General features: G+C 46.2%; 2 protein-coding genes across 2 annotated transcripts; one reads left to right on the forward strand and one right to left on the reverse strand.

Annotated features, from left to right (window-relative positions):
* The first annotated feature begins 8028 nt into the window (after nt 1-8028).
* Nucleotides 8029-8592, forward strand: LOC117898112 (MD-2-related lipid-recognition protein). The gene has a single exon (XM_034807298.1). The coding sequence runs from the start codon at nt 8068-8070 to the stop codon at nt 8539-8541; it is 474 nt and encodes a 157-aa protein (XP_034663189.1). The 5' UTR covers nt 8029-8067; the 3' UTR covers nt 8542-8592.
* Nucleotides 8593-9533: 941 nt separating this feature from the next.
* On the reverse strand, nt 9534-10507 carry LOC117896656. Its single transcript, XM_034805103.1, has one exon. It carries the CDS (start codon nt 10484-10486, stop codon nt 9617-9619), a length of 870 nt encoding a protein of 289 aa, XP_034660994.1. The 5' UTR covers nt 10487-10507; the 3' UTR covers nt 9534-9616.
* Nucleotides 10508-21910: the final 11403 nt, after the last annotated feature.

Consider the following 21910-nt stretch of genomic DNA (forward strand, 5'->3'; position numbering starts at 1 on the left):
AAGGCAAATAGTAAGAGTCAAGGAAGTCAGAAGTTGCAGGGGAGTTGGGAGAGGGAAAGTTTATTTGGGAACTTATAGATTGAATACCTGTAAGGGCAAGTTGTTGGCTGGGAGAGATGAGAGACAGAAGGGGGAGAAGATTGATATTACATATTAGAAAATTAATTGTAAAAACTTCTGACAGAGAAGGTTAGAATAGAAGTTCTTTCGGCTACACAAGATTCCATGGCAAAAATTCTTTTGATATCAGGTCATGGCATACCCAAGTACCTTTTGCCTCTATTTCCACCAAAGCTTATCAATTTTCTAAACAATTTAAAAATTGTATATTTTATTCTGATCAATATTTAGTCCCACGATTCCCTCAACTGACTCTCCAGCTGAATTTTGTTTGATTGTTTTGATCTTTTGGTTGTTTTTTATTTCTTGCTTGTGAGCTGTTTTGGTGGCTTTGTTTTTGGCCACCCAAAATTCGCGAGTGTTTCGTGGAAAGCACAAGACAAACACAGCCCCGAAATGTGAAACGTGCTGAAATCTGCTAAATCTGCACCCGCGCCGGAGCCACACACCCGTTGGCGGCACCTTCTGATATGATGATGCCTCAAAGGGAGCCCTCATGCTGCTGCTCCTATGCCTCAAATGGAGCCCTCATGCTGCTGATGGTGAATGCCCTAAGATGTGGCGATGACGAAACGCCCACATGCGACACATTTCTTACGTGACTCTCGCCAGATGAGAGATGCGAAATGGAGTCAAGTTCCCCGTTCGGCCCTGGCAGTGGGCACTGGACCTGTGTGCCGTGCCTCAGCTGTGTGGCAATGAAATCATTCGCTTGATAAATTTGCATTTGTAAGGGGTAAAAGGGATGTGTGGGAGGGGGAACCCTCATTAGTCTTAATAGTTTAACGACTAACTATACCCTGGATTCGTGTGCCCTTAATGAGCCTGAAAGTCGCACAGTTAAATTTTAGAAATTGTTTAGAGTGGAGGAGGAGTCGAAGGAGGATTGGGATTCGGGGTTCCTGCACCTTTAAGCTCAAGAAATTTGTCTGTTCGGACATCTTGGGAGCTGCTGCTCTCTCCACTCTGGGGGAGGGGTTCTGGATTCGTAGTTTATAATCCTGTTATTTGGTCCGTTGTATCCTTTATGTCCTGCGGGATATGCAAACTTTTGCAGCACGACTTGTTCGAGTGATAAAGAAACACAGACAGAAACATACATCTAAAATATCACAAGACATTTGCATACGAGGGGTTGAAACTTTCTTCCAGGAGGGAAGTTTTGGTTTTGATATAATGGAGAGATTTGATACCTTATGCGGAATATGTTTAGAAATGGCTAGGAGAAAGGTAAAGATTCCTGCAACAAAGTTGTACATTTTATCTATTTTCTTTTCTCAAAAACCCATAGAAATATTCCTGCAAAATTGTCACTCTATTTTTCTGCATGTATTTTTCGCAGCTGTCATTCCTCATGGCCGCGACTGTCATGCCCCTCTGTGTCCTTGTCTGGCATTGTGGCCACATTCCCCATGAAGTTCAAGTGCCGGCAGCATCACCTGTGCCACCTCCATCTGTTGTTCCCCCCAGATGAAAGAGGGAAATAATAGCAGGGCCTTCTCCTCTCCTCCATCGGCCAACTGCCTGCCTGCCTTAGAGGCCACCCATGGCGTTTGGCTTTTTGCAACACAAACAAAACGTCAGTCAGGCAGCGCCACAACACAATTTGTGCTGCATTGCAACATTTCATTTATTTCCATTGGCAAAAATAGTCCGCGGAGCCCCCGTGTTCGTGTCCGTGTCCGTGTCCGTGGTCCGACGACGGTGTTTACTTTGGCAGCACTTGAAAACAAAAATCCGAAAACCGAAATTCAAATTCGAATTCAGAGACCAAGAGAGACCAACAGACCACCCACAACAGCATAGCCAGCAAAGAAATAATATTTCCAAATTAATAACAATTAAAAGTTTCTCCTCTACGGCACGGCACGGTACAGGGCGGCACCTTGGCCAATAAAATAGAAATTTATGGGTCACACATGAGCGGAGGCAGTGAGTGGCTCAAGGAAAATGCTTTCCTTTTCGGGGTTTATTAATTGGCTTGAGGCTTGAGTAAAAGTAGTGGTCGTCTTAGGGGAAATTTGTCTTGCTTTCAGCTTCGGGAAAAGGGTTCTTCTCACCTACGACTCTCATCCACTCCAACTCCCGAGAAAGGGATTCAATTTGAGGCTGGCACATGTGTGTGTGGGCTGTGCTCAGAGTTGACGGCCCAGATAAATGTGCCGCTCGTTTTGGGAGAGATGGTAACCAATTTCTGGTGGTGCTGCTGCCTCCTCTGTGGCTGTAGGTAAAGTGATAAGGCGTCCTGCGCCATGGCAGGATGTGTGGCACACATCGGACACAGCGACAGGGACAGGGACGGGACACACATGCTGGGGTAACCACATAATAATTCTTGGGAACAATGTAAGCGTCAATTGTGCTGCTTGCATGGCCAATGGATGGGATGTGGGCTTGTTCTTTGGCCCATTCTCTGTAGTGCGAGTGGAAGACATTGCCCACATTTGAGCAGAATGCTTCGAGTCGAGTCTAAGACTTCGACTCAGACATCAGGGAACACGAGGGCAGGACAGGACAGGGCATGGCAGGGCATGGCAGGGCAGGGCAGCACAAAGACGACAACGACAACGTCGGCACATGCCACACGTCAAGTCGAGAAATTTAAATTAAAAACCTTTTTTGCATGAAATGTTTTCCGTTTGCCTGCAAGCGGATGATGCATATGTTTTCCCACTAATGTCTGGGGTGGGGAGGGGGTTTCGAATGTTAGAGAGGAGGATTGGAGGTAGCAGCTCAAGAGATTACATTGTAAAAGATAGTGCAAGCGAGTGGTTGGTAGAGAGAGAGTCCCTTAAAGTTATGAGAGGCAAGTGCTAGAGATGTTAATTGAAAGGACGATATGATAATAGAGCTTTAGATTATGGTGAGTAGTTGGAGACTTTTTAAACAGCAGAAATACCATGAGGAATAGTGGAAAATATTGTAAATTCATATGATAAATGTAGAGCGTAGAGTATGTAAATGAAATACCTTTTTTCCAGTAGAAGTTCGCGTGTTTTCCATTAAGGTTATAATCCTTCCTTTAGCACGGAATCTAGAATTAGAAGAAGTTTTACTTTGAGAAATTGTTTCATAAATAAAATTCGTTATGGAGAAACATCTTTTGGCACATTTCGATCAGGTTTGAAGGAAGGAGACAGATAGTTTCCATTCGAATCAAACCACAACAAGTAAAAGAAAGAGAGAGAGAATTCTTTGAAACAAAAGCAGATAATGAGCTCACTCTGGGTCTCTCTTTTTGCTCGATTGTGTGGGTATTGTAGCTGTCTGAGACTGCGGGGTTCACTTTTATCAGCTTCACAGAACCGCGTCGAGCAACCACGCGTAAATTCTAAAGACAGAGCTCTCCGTAGAGCTCTCTCTCTTTCTCTTTCGTTGCTGCCTATAAAAGTAAATCAGTTCTTAGGGTCTCGTACCCCTCTACAATTTTTCTCTATACTTCTTTTGACTCTTGGGTTTTTTCTCTCTCACATATGCCACCGCAAGTGGCACCACGAATCGAGTGCGGAGTGGAGTGAAGCAATTAATTAGTGTGCTTAATTCGGATAATTATTCCAGGCAATAAAATTTTCAATACATTGAGATGATGATGATTGTACGGGTGCCACGCCCCACTGCCGCACTCTTGCCACACTGCCACTGTGGCAGTGTGTCCACACCTACCCGAACAGTGCTGGGAGACAGAAGGACACGTTTAATTCAATTCGCGAAGGTTCCTTGACTTGTTTCGTTCTTAGTTCTTTTTATTTATAAAATAAAAAGAAACCCGAGGATAAAACTGGAAATAAAAAAAATGTACAGGGTGGAGGAGGCGGGGAAGGACATTTAAATTCAAATTGTTCGAAGACGCTCTGACAAAGAAGCAGCAGCGGCGCCACACGTCGGATTAATTTTATGTGCCCCAAGGAAGAAGGAGCAGCAGCAGGAGCAGCATCAGCATCGGCATCGGCATCATCCACATCGCAGGACATTTCTCCCTTTGGTTCAATTAGAGAACATTTTTGGGCGGTGTGGGGGGAAGTCCTTTGGCATTTGCCATTGGCTGGCGTGCTATGCAATTGTTAAAATCGAATTAAGCCACGGTGTCGCATACTTTTGATCTCCCTGACGACGACGACGACGACGCCAGCGACATCGACGCCGAGGACACCGAGGACGTGGACGTGGACCAGGAATTGGTGTGGCGTGGGCGTCCCTCGTTCAGCCAATGAAATGTTGCAGTTCTCGGGCGAATGTCCTTACATTGTCCTTGCCATTGAATGGCCCTTTGTCGCCATCCATCCATGAGGTACGAGTGGTGCGAGTGCTGCCCTTCCCCCCGTGAAGATTTCGGTTTCAATTTCGGGTTTGCTTGGTGCAAATGAAATTAAACGAAGATTAGTCGTGTGCTCCGCGTAGATTATTCCAAGAAATAAAAATCTACCAGAGACCGGGGAGAGAGTATGGGAGATGCAGATACAGATACTATTGCCAGAGCAAGAGATACAGATACAGATACAGATACAGTTACACTCCAGGGTAGAGTGGCGTTCATTATTTGTTCGTTTTGCCGGCTTTTGCTTTTGCTTTATTTTCATTTCCATTTGTATTTTTATTTGTATTTTCCTTCTTCTTGTTTGCTTTTTTATGGCCCCCCTGAAGGTGATTTGCCCTTCCCCCCATTGCCGTGGAAGCGGGGGAAGGAGGCTGAAGATTAGTCGTAGACTAGCGGTTGGGGGCGGAGGGCTGTAGCTTTACATTAGTGGAGCACAAATCTGAGCAAATCACAAGCTCCATTTAACCCACAAATGATGGCCAGCTTTGGCATCTGATGGAATTTATGAAAGAGTTTTTTGTACGAGCATTCAGGATTGGGGATAATGAATGGAAGGATCTTCTTAAGCAGGCTGGAGGCTCTTGATTTGCCTCTGACTGAGGGTATTTACATATGTAAATCGTTGCTGTTTAGCTGGTGAATTTCCATGCGGGGAAAGCACATTTCTCACGATGATTTTCACCTTTTTCCTGGGCAACCTGGTCCGACTGAGACATCTGTAGGTGTCATAAGTCGTTCCTAATCACTGTCATTAATTTCAATCAAGCATTTCAATTTTTACAATCGAAATGAGTTTATTGGAGCCACGTGGAGCTGTTCAGTTGTTGCTGCTTTATACTTGCGACTGGCCATGGTCAGTCTGGTGTAGGTCCAACACGTTTGTGTGGACTCTGAACCAAACTATAACCAAACAAACTATCCCAAATATGCTTAGAAGCTTTGCACACCCTTCATTGAGAACTATTTTGTATGGGAAAAGTGATTAAAAGTCATAATAAATTTGATTTCTATACGATCGCCATAGTTAATGTGATATTCTTTTGTTATATTTATCTTTTGTTGATCTTTTGCTGAAGTACCACAAGTCGTGCATTCTTTTGCTTTTTGTGAAATTTCCAATAGTGTATTAATTGCCTCACTTTCCCCATCTTAAACTGCTAATCCCGCTGATAATGTCCATTTTTAGAAGAGTAAAATTAGCTGTCTTTCATCATAGGCGCAAGCTCCAGTGATAACCTTTGATCCGCAACCTCCATCCTGGGATACTTTCAGGGTTCACTCGTTTCTCAATTGCCACTCGGGGTCTCTTCGCTTTCCCCTTGCTTTTCACAGCCTTCCTCTGTGTCTGCTGCTCGTGTGTTCAATTAAAAAATGGTTGCCATTAATTGCTAACCAATTTGCAGTCCGGACACTTCCTGGCTGTGGCCTGTGTGGCGGCTGTGGCGGGACGAGTGTCTCAAGTGTCCCGAACTGGATTTTCCTGCTGTTCCCCAGCCTCCTTACTGCTCTCCTCCTGACACTTTGATGAGCAGCAGATGAAGCGCAGGCCGTTGATGGTGACATTTTTTGCATATTAATTGAAGACAGGGCCGGTCCCTGACTCATCCTTCAGTCGAGTAACCATGCCCCCGCCCTCCGTTCCCCATTCCCCATGGCCCAATCCATAAGGTCCCGTCCCTTGGCTTAATTTGCGGTAAGTTCATTAAGTAATAAAACATAAATTTCATAAATTTTTTGTTGATTTTTTTCTCGTTTTTCTTTTATTTTTTTCACGATTTTGGGATTGCCCCCGTCCCGTCTGGCGTCCCGTCATCAAGTTCTTGATACTTTTTTCCCCGTTTTCCTTGTTTTTAATGCTTTGCATATTTCTTTAATGAATTAATTCTGTTTTGGTTTTCGGTTTGGCTCTCTGTTGATTCACCGTTCACTGGACTTTGATACAAAACCAGAAAGGCAGCAGAAAGGCGATAAAAAAGCAACGCCGAAAGACCTCAGAGAAATAATATTTTGTATAATTTATGCGAAAAACATTACGGGTAGAAATCAGAGAGAGAGAGAGAGGAAGGGAGGAAGAGCGGGGTAAGGGAGTGTTAATTATGCGCTGGCTGGACAAAACTTTTCTATCAATTTTGTGAAATATAAATTTGTGAGCGTAAAAACATGTTTTGCATATGAAAATGTTGCGGGGAAACTAGTCGAAATGTTGCGCTTTCCTTCAGCGCGGCTAATTGCGTTCTCTGGGGAGCACTCCGATCCGGGAAAAACAACAAAAATTGCATCCAATTGCAGAGGACAGCGGCGTGTGTCCAGATCTGATGACTGGTTCTGGGATGCTGGGCTTCTGGTGTCAGGTTGTCACTCTCTATCTCTATCTCTCTCTCTCCGTTCCGTTGCAGTTGTTTGTTGTCTGCTGATTGGTGACATGCCCTGCCCCCTGCCCATGCCACACAAATGAGCCGTGCAATTGTCGCAGGCAGCCTTCGTATTGACAGCTCCCATTGATGCAGCTTCAGCTCCAGAGGAGCCACTGAAGACCCTGCGGGATTCGTCTCGTGTTTCCGAGACGTGCACACGGCGGGGCTGACTGACAACTGTCGTCGGTTTCTATCGCGAGAACCTAATTCTGACACTGAAAAGTGTGACGATTTATTTGGCATATGTGGCATGTGGCATGTGGCATTGGGGAGAGGACAAAGTGGAGCAGATGCCACAGCTCTCTGTGCCTTCCACTGGACATCATTAGTCTTGGATCGTCTTTGACTGTGTGGAAATCTTAATAGATTTATGCTCATCGCTCCAACAGATTCTTTTACTCATTCTGATCATTTGTCATGGTACTCGTACAAGCGGAACCATCATCGATTTTGTGGCTCCGAAAAGTCAACAATTGTGTCCTGAATACTCGTTGGATGTTTAATAGATTTTTGCCTCTTAATTTATGGCAAATAAATCATTCGAGTGCTCTGGAAACTAGATCGGAACGTGTAATATGTGAGAGGTGCAGCAGGAACCTCAGTCATTTCCAGCTTTGGTAGGTTCATTCCAGAATGAATCATTTCTGTAATTAGATTACAGTGAAAACGTTTTTGAGGGGACTGCAACGAGAGGAATCTTTGTTGTGAAATATAGGAGATGTGCACCGAGTAAACTTTACATTAAAAATAATGCTTAAAATAATTTAGAAAACATTTCTAAATATACAAATTTGTTTCAACATGGATATATACATTTTTTCTGTACTTTTAATTGCAGGAATATAATTTTTAGTAATTTTAAAATTAAATTTGTTTATGTTCTCTTCAATTCCCCTGATGTTCAGTGTATTTCAACGAGTTCTTGGCATCCATCGGGTGCAGAGACGAGTTTCCATGTGTTACCTTGGCGCTTGGAGATAGCCGTGCCCCAGCCGCAGCGCAGATAGACTTCGAAGTCGATGTCTGCCCCACCAGAGTGAGTACATTGTCCATCAGATCACACGCTCGAGACTGCGACTCTTCCTATCTCTGGCCGATAGGTTCAGTTCAAAGGGTCAGTGGAGGCCAGAGATAAGCTCTAATCAAATCGGGTTCCATGTGTAATCGCAGGCACTTCGAGTGTCATCTGTGCATTCCGTGTATAACTCTCGATCCGCTATGTTGCGTCTGAGCTCGCTGCTGCTGCTGCTGGCACTCGTGGCCGCCGTGTCCGTCTCCGGGGAGTCGATCAACTTTCTCAACTGTGCGGACAGCGTCGATGCCTGCACCGTGGATGCGGTGCGAGTGACGCCCTGCCCCCAGGCGGCCAGCAATGCCGCCTGCCACATCCGCCGTCGGCGTCCGGCAGAGATGAGCTTCGACATTACGCCAAAATTCGATGCCGACAACCTGGTGGCGACTCTCGGCTGGGCGAAGAGCGAGGATGTGGAGCTGCCGCTGCTCAGCCTGGAGCGGGATGCCTGCAAGGCCACCGGCTGCCCCGTGAGGAGTGGCGTGCAGCAGACCTACACCACGGAAGTGCCCATCGAGGCCAAGTTCCCGCTGAGTCCCTACACGATCCGCTGGGCCCTCAAGGATCCCGTGAGCGGCAAGCGGTGCTGCTTCACCATCGACATCAAGGTGGTGCGCTAGGAGGGGAGAATGGAATGGGACTGCTGAATAAAATGAATCTTCTGCTAACAATTTTGTGCGTTTTTTAATTATCCGTGGAATCGTTAAGGTTACGGCTCTCTGGGGAATCCCTCGGATACAGGAATCGGAACAGATATATATTTGCTGGCGACTAATTTGGACCCCGCGAGTTGCTCTGCCCGCGAGCAAACCGAACAAAAAATTTAGAAAACTTTGATTGAACTTTTGGGTGCCATTAAAAAAGCCTCCGCCTCCACCTCCATCGCTTTCTCTCCTCTGTGGGTCTTATCAGCGTCGTCAAACAATTAAAAATTGAGCACTTAAGTTGTGGTCATAAAATCATTTGTTTTTCTTTTTTCCCTTCACATTTTTCTTCATTTTTTATTGTTTTTCTGTTCACATTTTTCAGTGGTGGAAAATTCAAATAGCAAATCACTTTTGTTGACCTGTAAACAGGGGAAGGGAAGAGGGTATATTGTGTTTAGATGCGGTAATGATTTATCTTCAGAGAAGAGCTTAGATATTAAAAAGATTTGTTTGATCTTGTAGAATAAAATAACATAAATAATAATGTTTTGGTCTCTAGATTCCCTTGAGAGTCCAGCATATTAGTACCTATAGAAAGGTGTATATTTCCCAGTGTTTCACAGATATAAAATTCCAATTTGACATGCTGCACTCTGCATTAATTTTGTCCATAGATATTGCAACATTTTTTCTTAGCATTCAAAACAGAATAAATGCTCTTTCCTCAAACATTTTCCAAGGGTAGTCTTTGTTCCATTTCTTGCTGAAACTCGATTCACTCTCATTTTTTGTTGTTTACCTAAACGAAAACCCGAGAAGTATTCACTTTCTGAGCGCATGGGGAAACCATTCAGGGGCGGAGGTCACCAGATAGGCCTGAGCCCAAACAAAAAGTAAGAAAAAGAAAAGTGAAACGACAGCAGCCGCCACTTGAGCAAATAATAATAACGAGAATAATCAGAGGGAAAAGTCCTTTAATAAAACACATTGTGACTCAATTTTGCAGCAGATTCAGATTCAGATTCAGTTTTTGGTATTCGACGCTTATTCAGACGGTGGCATTGGCCTCGCCGTACTTGAAGCCCAGGACGTAGGGCAGCTTCGTGAGCTGCGAGAGGATGTGGCACTTGACCTCCTCAAAGCAGGGCGTGGCATCCACGTACAGCACCTCCCGTCGTTGGCTGAGGTAGGCATTGAGGAGGGGCTCGCTCTTGCGGAACTGCTGCATCTGGCGGTCGAGGTAGGTGACATTCGCCTGTGGCCCCGAGGCGTAGCTCTTCACGAGGATGCGCATGCGGGCCATACGCTCCTCGATGCGCAGGAAGATCAGGCGGTTGGGTGGCGCCGAGAAGTGCTCAAAGAGCTCCCGGGCCTCGCAGCTGTTGTTCGGGTAGTTGATGAGGATCCAGCCGCGATGCAGGGCATCGTCCCTGAGCAGCCGCTTCTGGAGGAGCTTCCCGATGGCCTCGGAGCGCCCAAAGACGCAATCCTTCTCGATGGCCGCCTGCAGCTGACGTGTGTTCTCGTCCTGACGCTGCCCGTTGATGCTGTGGTAAGCGAGAACATCCGCATCGATGATCAGCAGGTTCCAGCGCTTGGCCAGCGCATGTGCCAGCGATCGCCGACCCGATCCCGGTCTGCCATGGAGCACGAGGCGATGCTGGAATGCACATGGCAGCTGGTAGAAGTCTCCCTGCACTCCGCGATGCACAGCGTTCAGATTCTTGGTGTAGATATCGACGCCAATGCGACGTACATTCTGCCCCAACCAGCGGCGCAGATCCTCGACAGGCTGCTCCGAGACCTCCGCCAGCAGACGGCTCATCACCTCCAGGAGCTTGTGCTTCTCCATGTAGTACATGAAGGCAGCTCCATACTCCACGAGCAGCGACTTGTCGAACGTTTTGGGCAGGGACATGGCAACAAAAAAATGTAGATCTTACTTTGGGGAACAAATATATGAAGTTAGAGCAAGGAAACACGAGATTTTGAGACTATTTTCGAGGCTTTGTTATGAGAAATTAATATTTATTTTCTTGACTGCATCCTCTCCCGAAAGATATCTTTCTTGTCCCCATATCTCCTATTCATATTTGTTTCTCGAAGGGTTAATTCTCCAGCCCATCCATCGCCACTTGGAGACTCCTTGCACGAGCAATAACTGGATGTCCGTTGCCATTAAGAGTGCTGTTTCTGTTGCTACCATCATTATTACCATATTAATTGCTTCCGTTACAATATTAGAAAATGGCGCGTACTTCCGGACAGTCGGAGGAGTTTCGAGGCCAAGACGCTGCCCATTTAATGGCCAACTAATGTCTTCCCACAGCCAGTTGCAGAGACACATTCGGAGCCAAGTGAAAGGCAAATTGGCTGCCATATGAGCGCCGTTCCTTGGGTGACAATATTTTGCAGCGAATTATGACAGCTCTTTTGTCTTGGAACAATTTAAAAGCGTTATAGATGCGCTGCTAACGGACTGCCAAGTGTTGCCAAAATGTCTGTCATACTTTATGTTGTCTTATGAGCCAACAGCACATCCTTGGCATGTCCTGGCTGCTGGCTAAGCGGGAATGCAGGCGGATCGCCTTATGAGTAGATGCCATGAATGCCGCCTGCTATCCGGACTGGACCACTCCACTCCGATCCACTCCATGGAGTGGTTCTGTGGGTGGAGTTCTGGCTGCTGCCTGCAGCCTTCTGAGTGGCTAATAAAAACCAACACAAGATGAAAAATTGTTTCCTGTTGCTGCCTTGGGTAGGGCTGCAGTCCTTGGCAGTACACTCTCCATATTGTTATGTCAAATATGCTGTTAATATCTCGCACACACTAATATCATGGCAAACTCTTTCCCCCCCTCCTTGGCAATGCATTTGCTTTGGGGTTTATCGACGGGCTGCTCCATCTTGAAGGGAGAATGCTATACAAGAAGGGAGGAGGATCTTAAGATGGGAATAAAGGAACAATAAAGGAGACCAACTTATGTACCCTAGAAAAGGAGGTTTAATGGGGAGAAAGGGTTGAGAAAGCTCTTAGAATGTGTCTCATTATGGATCAGCGAGATTCTGTCTAGTCGATGGGACATCAAATTATTCATCGAAAAGACAGTTTGATGTAGAAAATAACTTTTGTTTCTGAAGATAATCCAACCAAGTGTTACACACATCATTTTGATAGATATTTCTACGAGTCAGAGTCATGTAATTACTATAGGACTCCCATATCTAGAATCTATATCACATATTCTACAGCCACCGCAGTCAATCTTTCAGGGCATCCAAAGTTTCGGCCGCTCCACGAAACCCTTTCCCTTCTTGTTTTTAATTATATTAAAAAATCGTAAACAAAAAACAACCAAAATATGAATAAACGAATATGAATCTGTGCGAATGTGAATGCAAATGTGACTTTGCTTTGCGGCTGTAGCTGTGGCTGCCACAAAGCGCAACATTTTTAATTAAAGTCAAAGCGAAAAGCGAAATGCGACAACGGGAACGACGACATCGAGAACGAGCAACAGAAAATGATAACAGCTCCGTCCGCCCGTCCGTTTGTCCGTCCATCAACCTCTCTCTCATCTCTGCGCCGCTGCGATGTTCTTCGGAGAACTGTGCTAAATTACATTTCATCATTATGGCCAGCGTCCGTCCACACACACCCAAAGCAAACACCCATAAACACACTCATATGCACTCATGGTCGTTTTCGTATTCGTATTCATATTCATGTGTGTATCCTTTTTTAATCGCCAAAATTGTGGCACAAGCCGCCGCCATCTGACGCAGCGTCCAAGTCGAGTCACTGAAGGCAACGAGTCACACACAGAAAAAGCGACAGACAAGATGGCGGGGACTGGGCATTGCAACGAATATAAAGATGCTCTATAATAAGAAACGATTGGGAATGTACAGATACTGGAAGATGTAGGAAAAATGCTTAAGATATATGCAAATTTTTAAGATCAATAATCAATTTTCTGATTGATGTTTTAGAATCAGTTTCTTCTGTTCTTTATATCAGCAAAGTGGGGATAATCCGACTTTCCTCAAAGCTACCAATCTCTCATAATATTTATACTATCCCCAGTTAGTGTATTTAAAATACTTTCCGCGGCTTTGTGAAAAACTACGCCACTGCTGGACGGACAGAAGCGCTGATTGAGTGAGCAATGGGAAACGGGCACACGCTTCAAAAGCTTCAAAGGCTAGGAAGGGAGGAGATATGCAAATGCACGACGTACTGGTACGCCTTGGAATGCAACTTAAGCTGAGATCTCCACAGTCTCATTATGCCCCTGCTACCCTGTGGCAGCTGCAGCGTAAAACAACGTAGTACTCCGCAGCGCAGTGATAAGAAAAAGTGACGTTCGGTACTAGGCACCGCGTAGAGTAGGCTTTGGCTTTAGTTTCAGCTTCAGCTTCTAGCTGTAGATTGTTGCACACTTTTTGAAGTCTGCCGCCTCAAGTCCGAGTGCACTTTGGAGAGGCAGTTGCATCGCACTTTGGTGTGGCAGTTGTTGCATCTGTGGACGAGGCGGCGGCGTCTTATCTGGTTGGACCTTATCGACGACACTTCCTTTGCCGCCGCTCATCTGCTGGTCGGTCTGCTGACCGCACAGAGCCAGCCGGAAGTAATGAGTGCCGTGTCGACATTTGGTTATCAGTTTCACAATTGCAAAGAGTTTATCAGCCACAGAACCAGCATGCAAACACATGAGGGAGAAAGCGACTGAGCGTGGGAGGTGCTCAACCTTTTCTTTTTTTGTGTTCCGTCAGCCACAAAACACTCTCCACTCAACAATTAAAAATCATTTTTCATCTGCCAACGCACACACACAATTGCTAGTCAACGAATCCTCCAGAGAACAGGAGAGCTGGAAAAAAATGCGAAAAAACAAAGCCACACATCAACAGGCGGGCGGGCGGAGGCTGGAGCCAGGAGCCAGGAGTTGGCCTGTCGGCCAGGGCTGCGTGGCATATGCGAGGGTGGTGCAGTGTAGAACTTTGTCATGCCGACAATTTGCTGCCAATATTTTGCCAATTTTTTTCACACCAACAGAGGGGAAGGAGAGCGTCGCCCTGTGCTCTGGTTTGCCTTCAATTATGCAGCAATTGAAAAATTACTACGTGTACAACAATTTGTGATTCTGATTCCGTTTTTTCGCTTGCCTCCTCCAGGAAAGGGGTTGACTGAGTGTTAGGATGTGGGCAGGGGCAGTGGCAGTGGCAGTGGCAAGGGGTGCTGCATGAGTGGCAGGACGACAGACAACAGGTTTTAAATTTGTCACCGCAACAACAACTGAAGCAACAACGACGCAACAACAGGAATGACAAACGCCAAATGAAGCGCAAATTTAATTACGTGAATTTTATTGGATTAACAAGCGATTCCTGAAATCCTGGCTACCTCCTGGCTTCCCCTGAAAACAAATTTAAATATGCCGCACACATGTGCTTGCCCCCCCGGCCACTGCCCCTTGCCACTGCCTCCTGCCAGGGCTGTCTAGTCGCGTAGGTGAGTCGTAAATTTACGCGCCATTGTTGCCCAGTGGCTCCCATCCTGCTGGTCCTCCTGGTTCTCCGCTCCTGCGTGTGTGTTGACGCCAATGTTGGACAACTCCACCCACCACGGGACGTGGACGTTATCTTCCCTTTTTGGCCTTTTCACTTATGCAAACGGAACATTTGAAAAATATGTTGGCAACACACAGGACAAACAGAACGGCAGCCAAGTGCAGCTGATGCCCCCAGACACAGACACACAGACGCTGGGGCTTTCCTTTTGCAGAGAGTCTCTGCCTCTGCCTGCCCGCCTTTCTGCTCTGACATTTTAATGAGCATGCAACGTTGCAACGTGCAACGTGACGGGGTCCGGCTCCGGCTCCGGCTCCGGCACCCAAAAAGCCTTGTTAAATTCATTAGTAAAACGTTGCACCTTCAGCGCAAATCCAGAGGCAGAGGGAGAGAGAGAGACCGGAGGCAGGGGTAGGCTGTGAAGCACACGTCTGTTGGGCCTGATGTTGCCACACAGCACACACACGAAATTAAAACCTCCCTAGCCCACGGTCGCAACCTGAACAGGCAGCCCCACCCGGTGCTGCCCCAGCAGCATCCGTAGCATATCGCCACACACCACGAACCAACAGACAACATGACATGATACCGATACTAAACTGACACTTTGACATGGACTTAACCCTAAAAACGCTTTGTTGGCTTTATTGGTGTCGGTTGCCATTGCCTGCCAGCCCCCAAGAGGCAGAGGATGGGCAGGGTCATGCTGCGTGTGCTGGGGAGAGGCCATCAGCCATCAGCCTTCGCCTCCACCCCCCCAAAAAGGTATCCACTTGATTTTTGCACTAATTTACGTGGATTAAGCGCTCCGCTCCGCTCCTCTCTCTCTGCCTCTCTGTGTGTGTGTCTCGTGTGACTCGTGGGGTATTAAGCTTAAATACCTTTTAATTGACAATTTGTGTTTGGCCATTTGATGCCTGATTTTTGTTTATTTATTGTGTGTAGGGCTTGTGTTTCGGATCATTATATTAAATATACAAACAAGGCGGACACGCAGCGGCTGAGGTAGTTAATTTATTTCTCCTGCCGCTTACTTTTATAGCAATTTAAAGTTTTTAATGGAAATTTAAAGTTGAAGGGAAAGTTTTTCCTTCTTTGCTCTGATCCATCTCCTCCAATTAACCTTTACTTTTGACCACAAGTTTCTTGGCTGCAGGTGAAGCCTCTCCTCATTTGTATGCCACTAAACTGGGCAATTGCCTCGAATCAATTCCTCTGCACTTGCCCCTACCCCAACAGCGCTCTACAGCCACAGCCTCTGAAAAGCTGAAAAGTCGCTTGTCTCGCCACACAAGTGCAAAGTTCTCTTTTACAGAGAAAAAATTGCTTAAATCAGCGAGTTTTTTTGCGCTATATCCAGCCGCTCCTGCCACCATTCCGACTGGAAAAGTTTTAGCCGGGGTCAGTCAGCCGCTTAAGCCGCCGCCGCACGGTGCAATGTTGTCCATGCACAGGGAGAAAATTATCAAATCACCTTCGTCTATAAAGTGGAATGTAGTTTTAGAAATTATGAGAAACTGATGAAGAAATATTACCCCAAAAAATGATATGTCTCCCAGTATTGTCTCATAAATTCTTGCAAGAAAGAACGCGCTAAATATTTTGATTGGAAGACGACAAAGTCTGTCCATCAGTATCCACATTTTAGGAACACATTCTGGAACTTTCCGTCTATTTTTTGTGGAATTTAACATCTCAAACTAAGAACAGAAACATCTTCGAAAAGATCAGAGAAGTTTGCTCCTGTTGCAGCTGAATTCATGGATAAATTCCGCTCTTCCAGCCAACAATTTCTTCAAAATAAATCTTAATATTCTCCTCCTCAGTTTTCTCCCAGTGCACCTTTATCTTCTTCATCTAATTGAACCCAACAGATATTTTCAATTAGCAGCAAAACATTTGTGAGCTAAAAAAGTTTTATTTAATTTTTTCGTTTGCTGTTTTTTTTCTGCTGCTTTAGGAGAGTGGAGTGTCCTAGACGCGGACACCTTGAGCCAAGGGATTGGGATTCCTGCGGGGCAAACACGTCCAGCAACTAGAATACAGGTCCTTGCACAGGCGCCAATAAAAAAAGGCACCTTAGTGCCGTGCCGCGCCGCGCTGGGAAGCAACTTTGGCCAGCGGCGGGCAAACTTTTTAATGCCATTAAAGAACTCAAAAAATGACGCAACAAGACGCCGAAAGTTTTCCTCTGTTTTGCAGCGGAAAAGGTGTGGTAGGGCGGGTAGGGAAATTCAATGCAGGAGAGGAGAAATTTAAGCGCAAATTTAGACAACGAACATAAATCAATGTGTGTGTGTGTGTGTGTGTGCTTTTCCTTGGTGTCCGGCAAATGGGTGTATTTTTCGGGGATTTTCGCAGGGCTACTTTATGGGGCGGGGAAGTGCGTAAATTGAATTGATAAAAGCGGGGCGTGGCCCGTGGCCCGTTACCAAAAATGCAAATTGCAAATGCGTGATGCTCGTGTGACGGAGTCCTGCGCCGGAAATGACTACAAAATGTTGCAAATCTACAACTTGAGATAACAGTCCGAGAGTTCAAACAAACTAATTCAGAAGTGTGTGCGGTCCATGGTCCGTGTCCGAGCACCAGGCCTCGTTAGAGCGAGAGTCCCTGTCCTCTGTGTGCAACACAAATCAGCGCATAATGGCTGCGCCGCTGCCGCTGCCCCATGAGCCCCAATATTCATGCCACATGTCGCCATGGCCCATGCCCATGCCCATGCCCAAAGCTGTGTTTGCATTCTGCACTCTGAACTCTGCCTCGTGGAAGTGGAGCTACAGGAGCAGCAGGATCCGGCGCACGCATTTCAATAATTCTAATTAATTTATTAACGCTTATCAGCGGCGATAAATTTGCCAGGCCATGTCCTGTCCATGTCCTGTCCTTGCCGGATTACGGCTAACTCTGTGCAAACTCTTTGCTGATGCTTTACTTTCGATGGGGCGGTGGGGTTCTCGGGTGCAAATCGTATGGCACTCGCATGGACACTCCCCTGACAGTCAGTCACAGTCCACACTCTGCCACCTCCTTCTGTGAGGATGAGCGAGTCCCCTGCCAAATGGTATTTTTTCTTCTTTCTGGTTAGATGAGATGCACATGGAGCGATAAGTGGAGCAGCGGCCCCATAAATGAAATGAAAACTTGGGCAAAACCCAGTGGCGAAACCAAGTCAATGACATCTCTCGTAAATAAGCAGGACGTCGCAGGACTTTGCAGGACTACGACTAGGCGTTGATTTTAAAATGAGCCCCATTGATAACCGAAACGCAAGAAACTGCTGAGGTGGCTGAAAAGAAAGTAAGTTTCGTATTGAATGGATGGCGGGGCGCGGACTTTGGCGATGCCCTGGAAAAGGGGTCACAGAAATGGGATAAAGAAAAGAAAATAAAGAAAATTATCTGAGGGAGCATGGCATGGGGTGTGTACAGTATTCTGAGAAGAGTTTATAAGACTTTGGAAGGTTTTTGAAGGGAAGCTAATCGACATTTCATCAGTAAAAGTTTTGAGACTCGAAAATGTGAAAAAGACTTTATGGAATATTCTCGATCTACAAGCACACTGGGAATGGTATCAGTTTGGTTACTGGTAATAAATTTACTACATGAATAATCCAAAATCCCTCTTTAATCCCTGAACTCGTACACCAACGCATCTACCCTTCTTTCCCCACTAATACAGGGTACCATTAAACGTTCCTTTTTGTCTCCTTTTATTTTATTGTAAGCCTCGAAATGACTTTTGTTTCTGTCGCCCCAGCGACGACGGAAAGTGTTAAAATTTATTGACGCATTTAGATCAAAACTAAAAATTGTCCTCCATTTGCCTGGGAAAACCTCCTACTCTTTCGGGGGGGGGTTTTTTCTTACGATTTTCTGCTGAATCGACAGATCAGTGGCAGAAGCAGCGCTCGCTCTGCCCCTGAAGCTGGGGGCGTGATTGCTGTGTGTGTTTTGTTTTAATACGAAAATCCCTTAACTTGTGCCTCCTGCCACTGCCACGAAGGTTTGGCCAATCTGCCCCGTGCCCTGTGCCACTCCTGTGCCGCTGCTTCCCTAGCCGGCGGCCAAACAATGTGGCCTCTCGGGTAGAGCCACAGCCAGCGCAGATACCTTTAATGCATTTTACTCATATTGAAAAGCACTTAAACGCGCGAACGGGGGTTGCGAAAATATGAAAATCATAAAAACCTTACTCTCGGATTGCTGGGAGTGGAGGGGAGTGAAGGGATTTCCGAGCCGAAGGTTGCTTATTTTATTATTATTTTACAGGGAATTATCTCATTTGAGTGGAGTTCTGCCTGCTGCTATCCCTCAAGCTCTGTCTCTTACCAGCAGCCCATCTCCATCGCACATCTCATCTCTCCCCTCTCCTTGCTCCTGTGTAATGTGTGCGTAATAACATAATATCCTTAAGATATTTTAATATTGCCTGCCGCTGCATATTGAACTGCGGCATCGCATCGCAGCGCAGGACTCCTCGCTTCTGCCTGGGTCCTGGGTCCTGGGGTCCTGGCCGCATTTCAACATATTTGGCTTTGCTTTGGCTGTTTGCTTGTTTGCTCCTGCCACGAGTCCTGTCTCTGTGCCCTGGATGCTGCTGTTGCTGCTGCTGTTTCGCTTTTCCTTCCTTCCTTCCTTCGTTGCTGTCCTCCTGCGATGTTTTGCCTTTTAACAATACCTTTGTGCATCGTAAAATAATTGCCGCAGGGGCATGTAATCTTCCTCGGGTTTGCTCCTCCGCTCGCTCGATGGCTTGCAATTTTCATTTCGCTCGATTTTCGGTCTTCCTCCCAGTCCCCAATCTCTGTTTAGATTTTTTGCCGCCGCTGCTAAAAGGTTTCCTAAACGCTGGCTGGCTGCCTGGCTTATTGAGGGACATCTTTATGAATGTTTGGCATATTTGGCATATCCACGGAGTTTACTCCAAGTCTTCGAGTGGCGGATAAACAAGTTTATTAAGGGTTTCGATGGCCAATCGATGGGCGAATCGTTTTGGCAGTGGGAGCGCAGACAGGTGCATTCGATATTTGGAAAGATTTCAATGGAAATCTACCACAATGCTTTCCATTTATAGTAGATATAAATTTCTGTGGAAGTGCTGCCATTGATAGCCAGGCAATAAAGTGCTGAAGATTCTTAGGATTTATAACAAAAAATGTAACTCTGTTAAAGTTCTTAAAGTTGTACACTCCCAAGCAAGACTAATTACACATTTCCCCTACTTATGATTGATGCTACGTAATGGTAAACAATCGTTAAATTCCAGTCAAAAAGATGTACTTATGCTCATCCTTAGCCTTTCCATCAAAGTCTCGAAATACCTATAAAAGTAAGCGCCCAACGATGCCGCTTAGTTATCTCCTCGGATGTTCTCCTTATCCATTCTGCAGCATCCATAAATCCATTAACTGATTCTTCTCCTTCTTATGTGTTTATCAATAATGTGCTCGTGGCTCTATTTCGTTCCATAGGATTCTCTCGATTGTTTTTAATAAGTTTCTGGCCCCTGCTCGACATATGCGGCAACAATTTAATGTTGAGCTCATAAATAAAATCGTTTCTCCCCATCCTCCGCGAAGACTTGTCTCTGGTTCTGTCTTTGGTTGCTGGTTTCTGGGTGCTGGTTCCTGGTTGGGATTTCTCAGTCAAAGTGCGGTGACATTATTGGAAGAAGAGTCGCCCCGCCGAATGCGGACTGGAGTTGCTGGAGTGTGTTTGGGCGGCACTCGAGTTATTGACAAGTTTATGTGCTTAATCCTTCCATAAAGCGCACCATTAAAATGCCAACAAAAGGTACTTTATATGAAAATTTCTCTTTACCCCGTGGCATCGCCAGGGTCTTTGCTCTCTGCTGTGACCACTTTTATCGTCGAACGACCCACGACCGACGACCGACGACCCATCCATCGTTCATATTTCAATGAACGCACCGAAATTTGAATGCTCCTCTCGTTAGTGAGTGGAGATTCTGTGTGTGTGTGTGAGAGTGTAAGACAATCGACAATTGTGGGCGTGTCGAATGGCACACGATGCTAGAATGCTGGAGGCAGCTGCCAGCCTTAGAACTGGGCCGCCTTCGCCTCGGCCTCGGCCGCCTCATCATCATCTTCTCGTTTGAGCAGTCATCGTGGTGGGGCCCGGGCCCGGGCTCTGTTTTCCTGATATGCTCGGGTATTTTTATTGCCCCATCGCCATGCCTGCTTAATAGTGAAAAACTAGACATCTACTCGTACAATATCTATGCTGACATATGTCTATGGGGGGAGCAGCATAGAAATCATTAGCGGGCCGCGAGAGCTGCCATCGAGCTGCCATTTGCCGCAAAACTCACGAATTCGTAATAAAAATGTTTCGCACTTTGCCAACGTGTGGCCTGGTCAGTCATTTTTTTTGGGGAGTGAAATATTTTGGCACTCAATTTAGAGAATTTTGACTTACCTCCCCAAATGTAGAGCGCTACGAAGGAGGAAGTTGTTGCTCCGAACGTATTTCATTTCACTTTAGACAGAAGAAGAGCGCGGAAAGATCTAAATTTCTACTGTTTTTGCATCCAATAAAGATACACGATCTATCATTGGAATTTTCCAAATAAAGTTACACTTATTCCCTCTCAGATCTTTCATGAGTTCATTCTCGTTTGCAACCCAAGTAGAGCCACAAAGATGTCCGTTGAAAGTGACTCACAAATGGAAGGTAACCTCATTCTTGCGCCACTCTTGCCATGTGGCAGACTCACATCTGAAGCCGTTCCTCTCCATGTGTCAGCATCGGCGCCTTGCTCCAGCCATTCCCCCCGAAAAGCTCAGTTTAAATAAATACGAAACCCAAGAGCATATTTAAACGATTTCACATTTCTTAATGATTCTGACAGCTGAATGATCTTTCATTCCGAAGCTGCTGGCTCCCGCCGAAATATGTTTTGCCCTCCGTTCAGTTTGCGCTTGTCAGACCCCAGAATTTGAGTTTCAGTTTCGGTTCGAATTTCGGTTGAATTTTTCACATTTACAACTCAACTTCAGGCCGCAATTGGCGGCCGTTTCGTGGGTCTTTAGTTAATGTCAGTCAGCGGATCCATTCAGCAGATCCAGCAGATGTTGCCCAAGATTTGTGGATACACATGCCGCGCCATACTGCTCTCTCGCTCTGCCTCTCGTGTTGCTGCTTCTGGGGGGGATTAATAATTAGGTCTGCAACAAAGACTTCATTAAGGGGTCTGGCTGCTGGCATAACCTGATCGGACTGACGCATGTCAGTGCTTTTAATTTTAATTCCACTACTAATACATCATCATAATGCGTCAGTCAGGGCGAAGTCAACACTCCTCGCAGCAGCCCGTGGAAACGAGGCAAAAGGTGGTCCGTGGCTGGACGGTGGTGCAGCGCCATGGTGCGGTCGTGCGTGTGTGTGATAAGTCCTGGAAAGCGACGAACTACACGTTTCCGCACAGTTTTCACAACAGTTGGTCCCACCCTCATGCCTCCATCCCTTTGCCATCCGATGCGAGTGCGAAAATCAAGCCCAAAGCTGGTGGTGCCTCCTCAGTGTGTTGCCTCTGTTGCCTCTGTTGGTGGTGGCAAGGTGAAAGCCGCTTAAGGTAGAGAGCCAGAGAGGGGGAGAGAGACCGAGTGAGTCCATTGTTAGCCGTTTGCTCAACATGTGCAGCACTATTGGATTAAGTGGCGAACGACGGCGGCGCCGGGCAATTCAAGGACAATCAATGGCACAGCACGCTCCAGGACGATGCAGCGCGACGAGTCTTCCTTCGC

The sequence above is a fragment of the Drosophila subobscura genome, chromosome O (assembly GCF_008121235.1).
Source record: "Drosophila subobscura isolate 14011-0131.10 chromosome O, UCBerk_Dsub_1.0, whole genome shotgun sequence".
Lineage (NCBI taxonomy): Eukaryota > Metazoa > Arthropoda > Insecta > Diptera > Drosophilidae > Drosophila > Drosophila subobscura.

Excerpts from the sequence above, each read along its gene's own strand:
- LOC117896656 (XM_034805103.1), bottom strand. The coding sequence starts at position 10,486 with ATGTCCCTGCCCAAAACGTTCGACAAGTCGCTGCTCGTGGAGTATGGA.
- LOC117898112 (XM_034807298.1), top strand. The coding sequence starts at position 8,068 with ATGTTGCGTCTGAGCTCGCTGCTGCTGCTGCTGGCACTCGTGGCCGCC.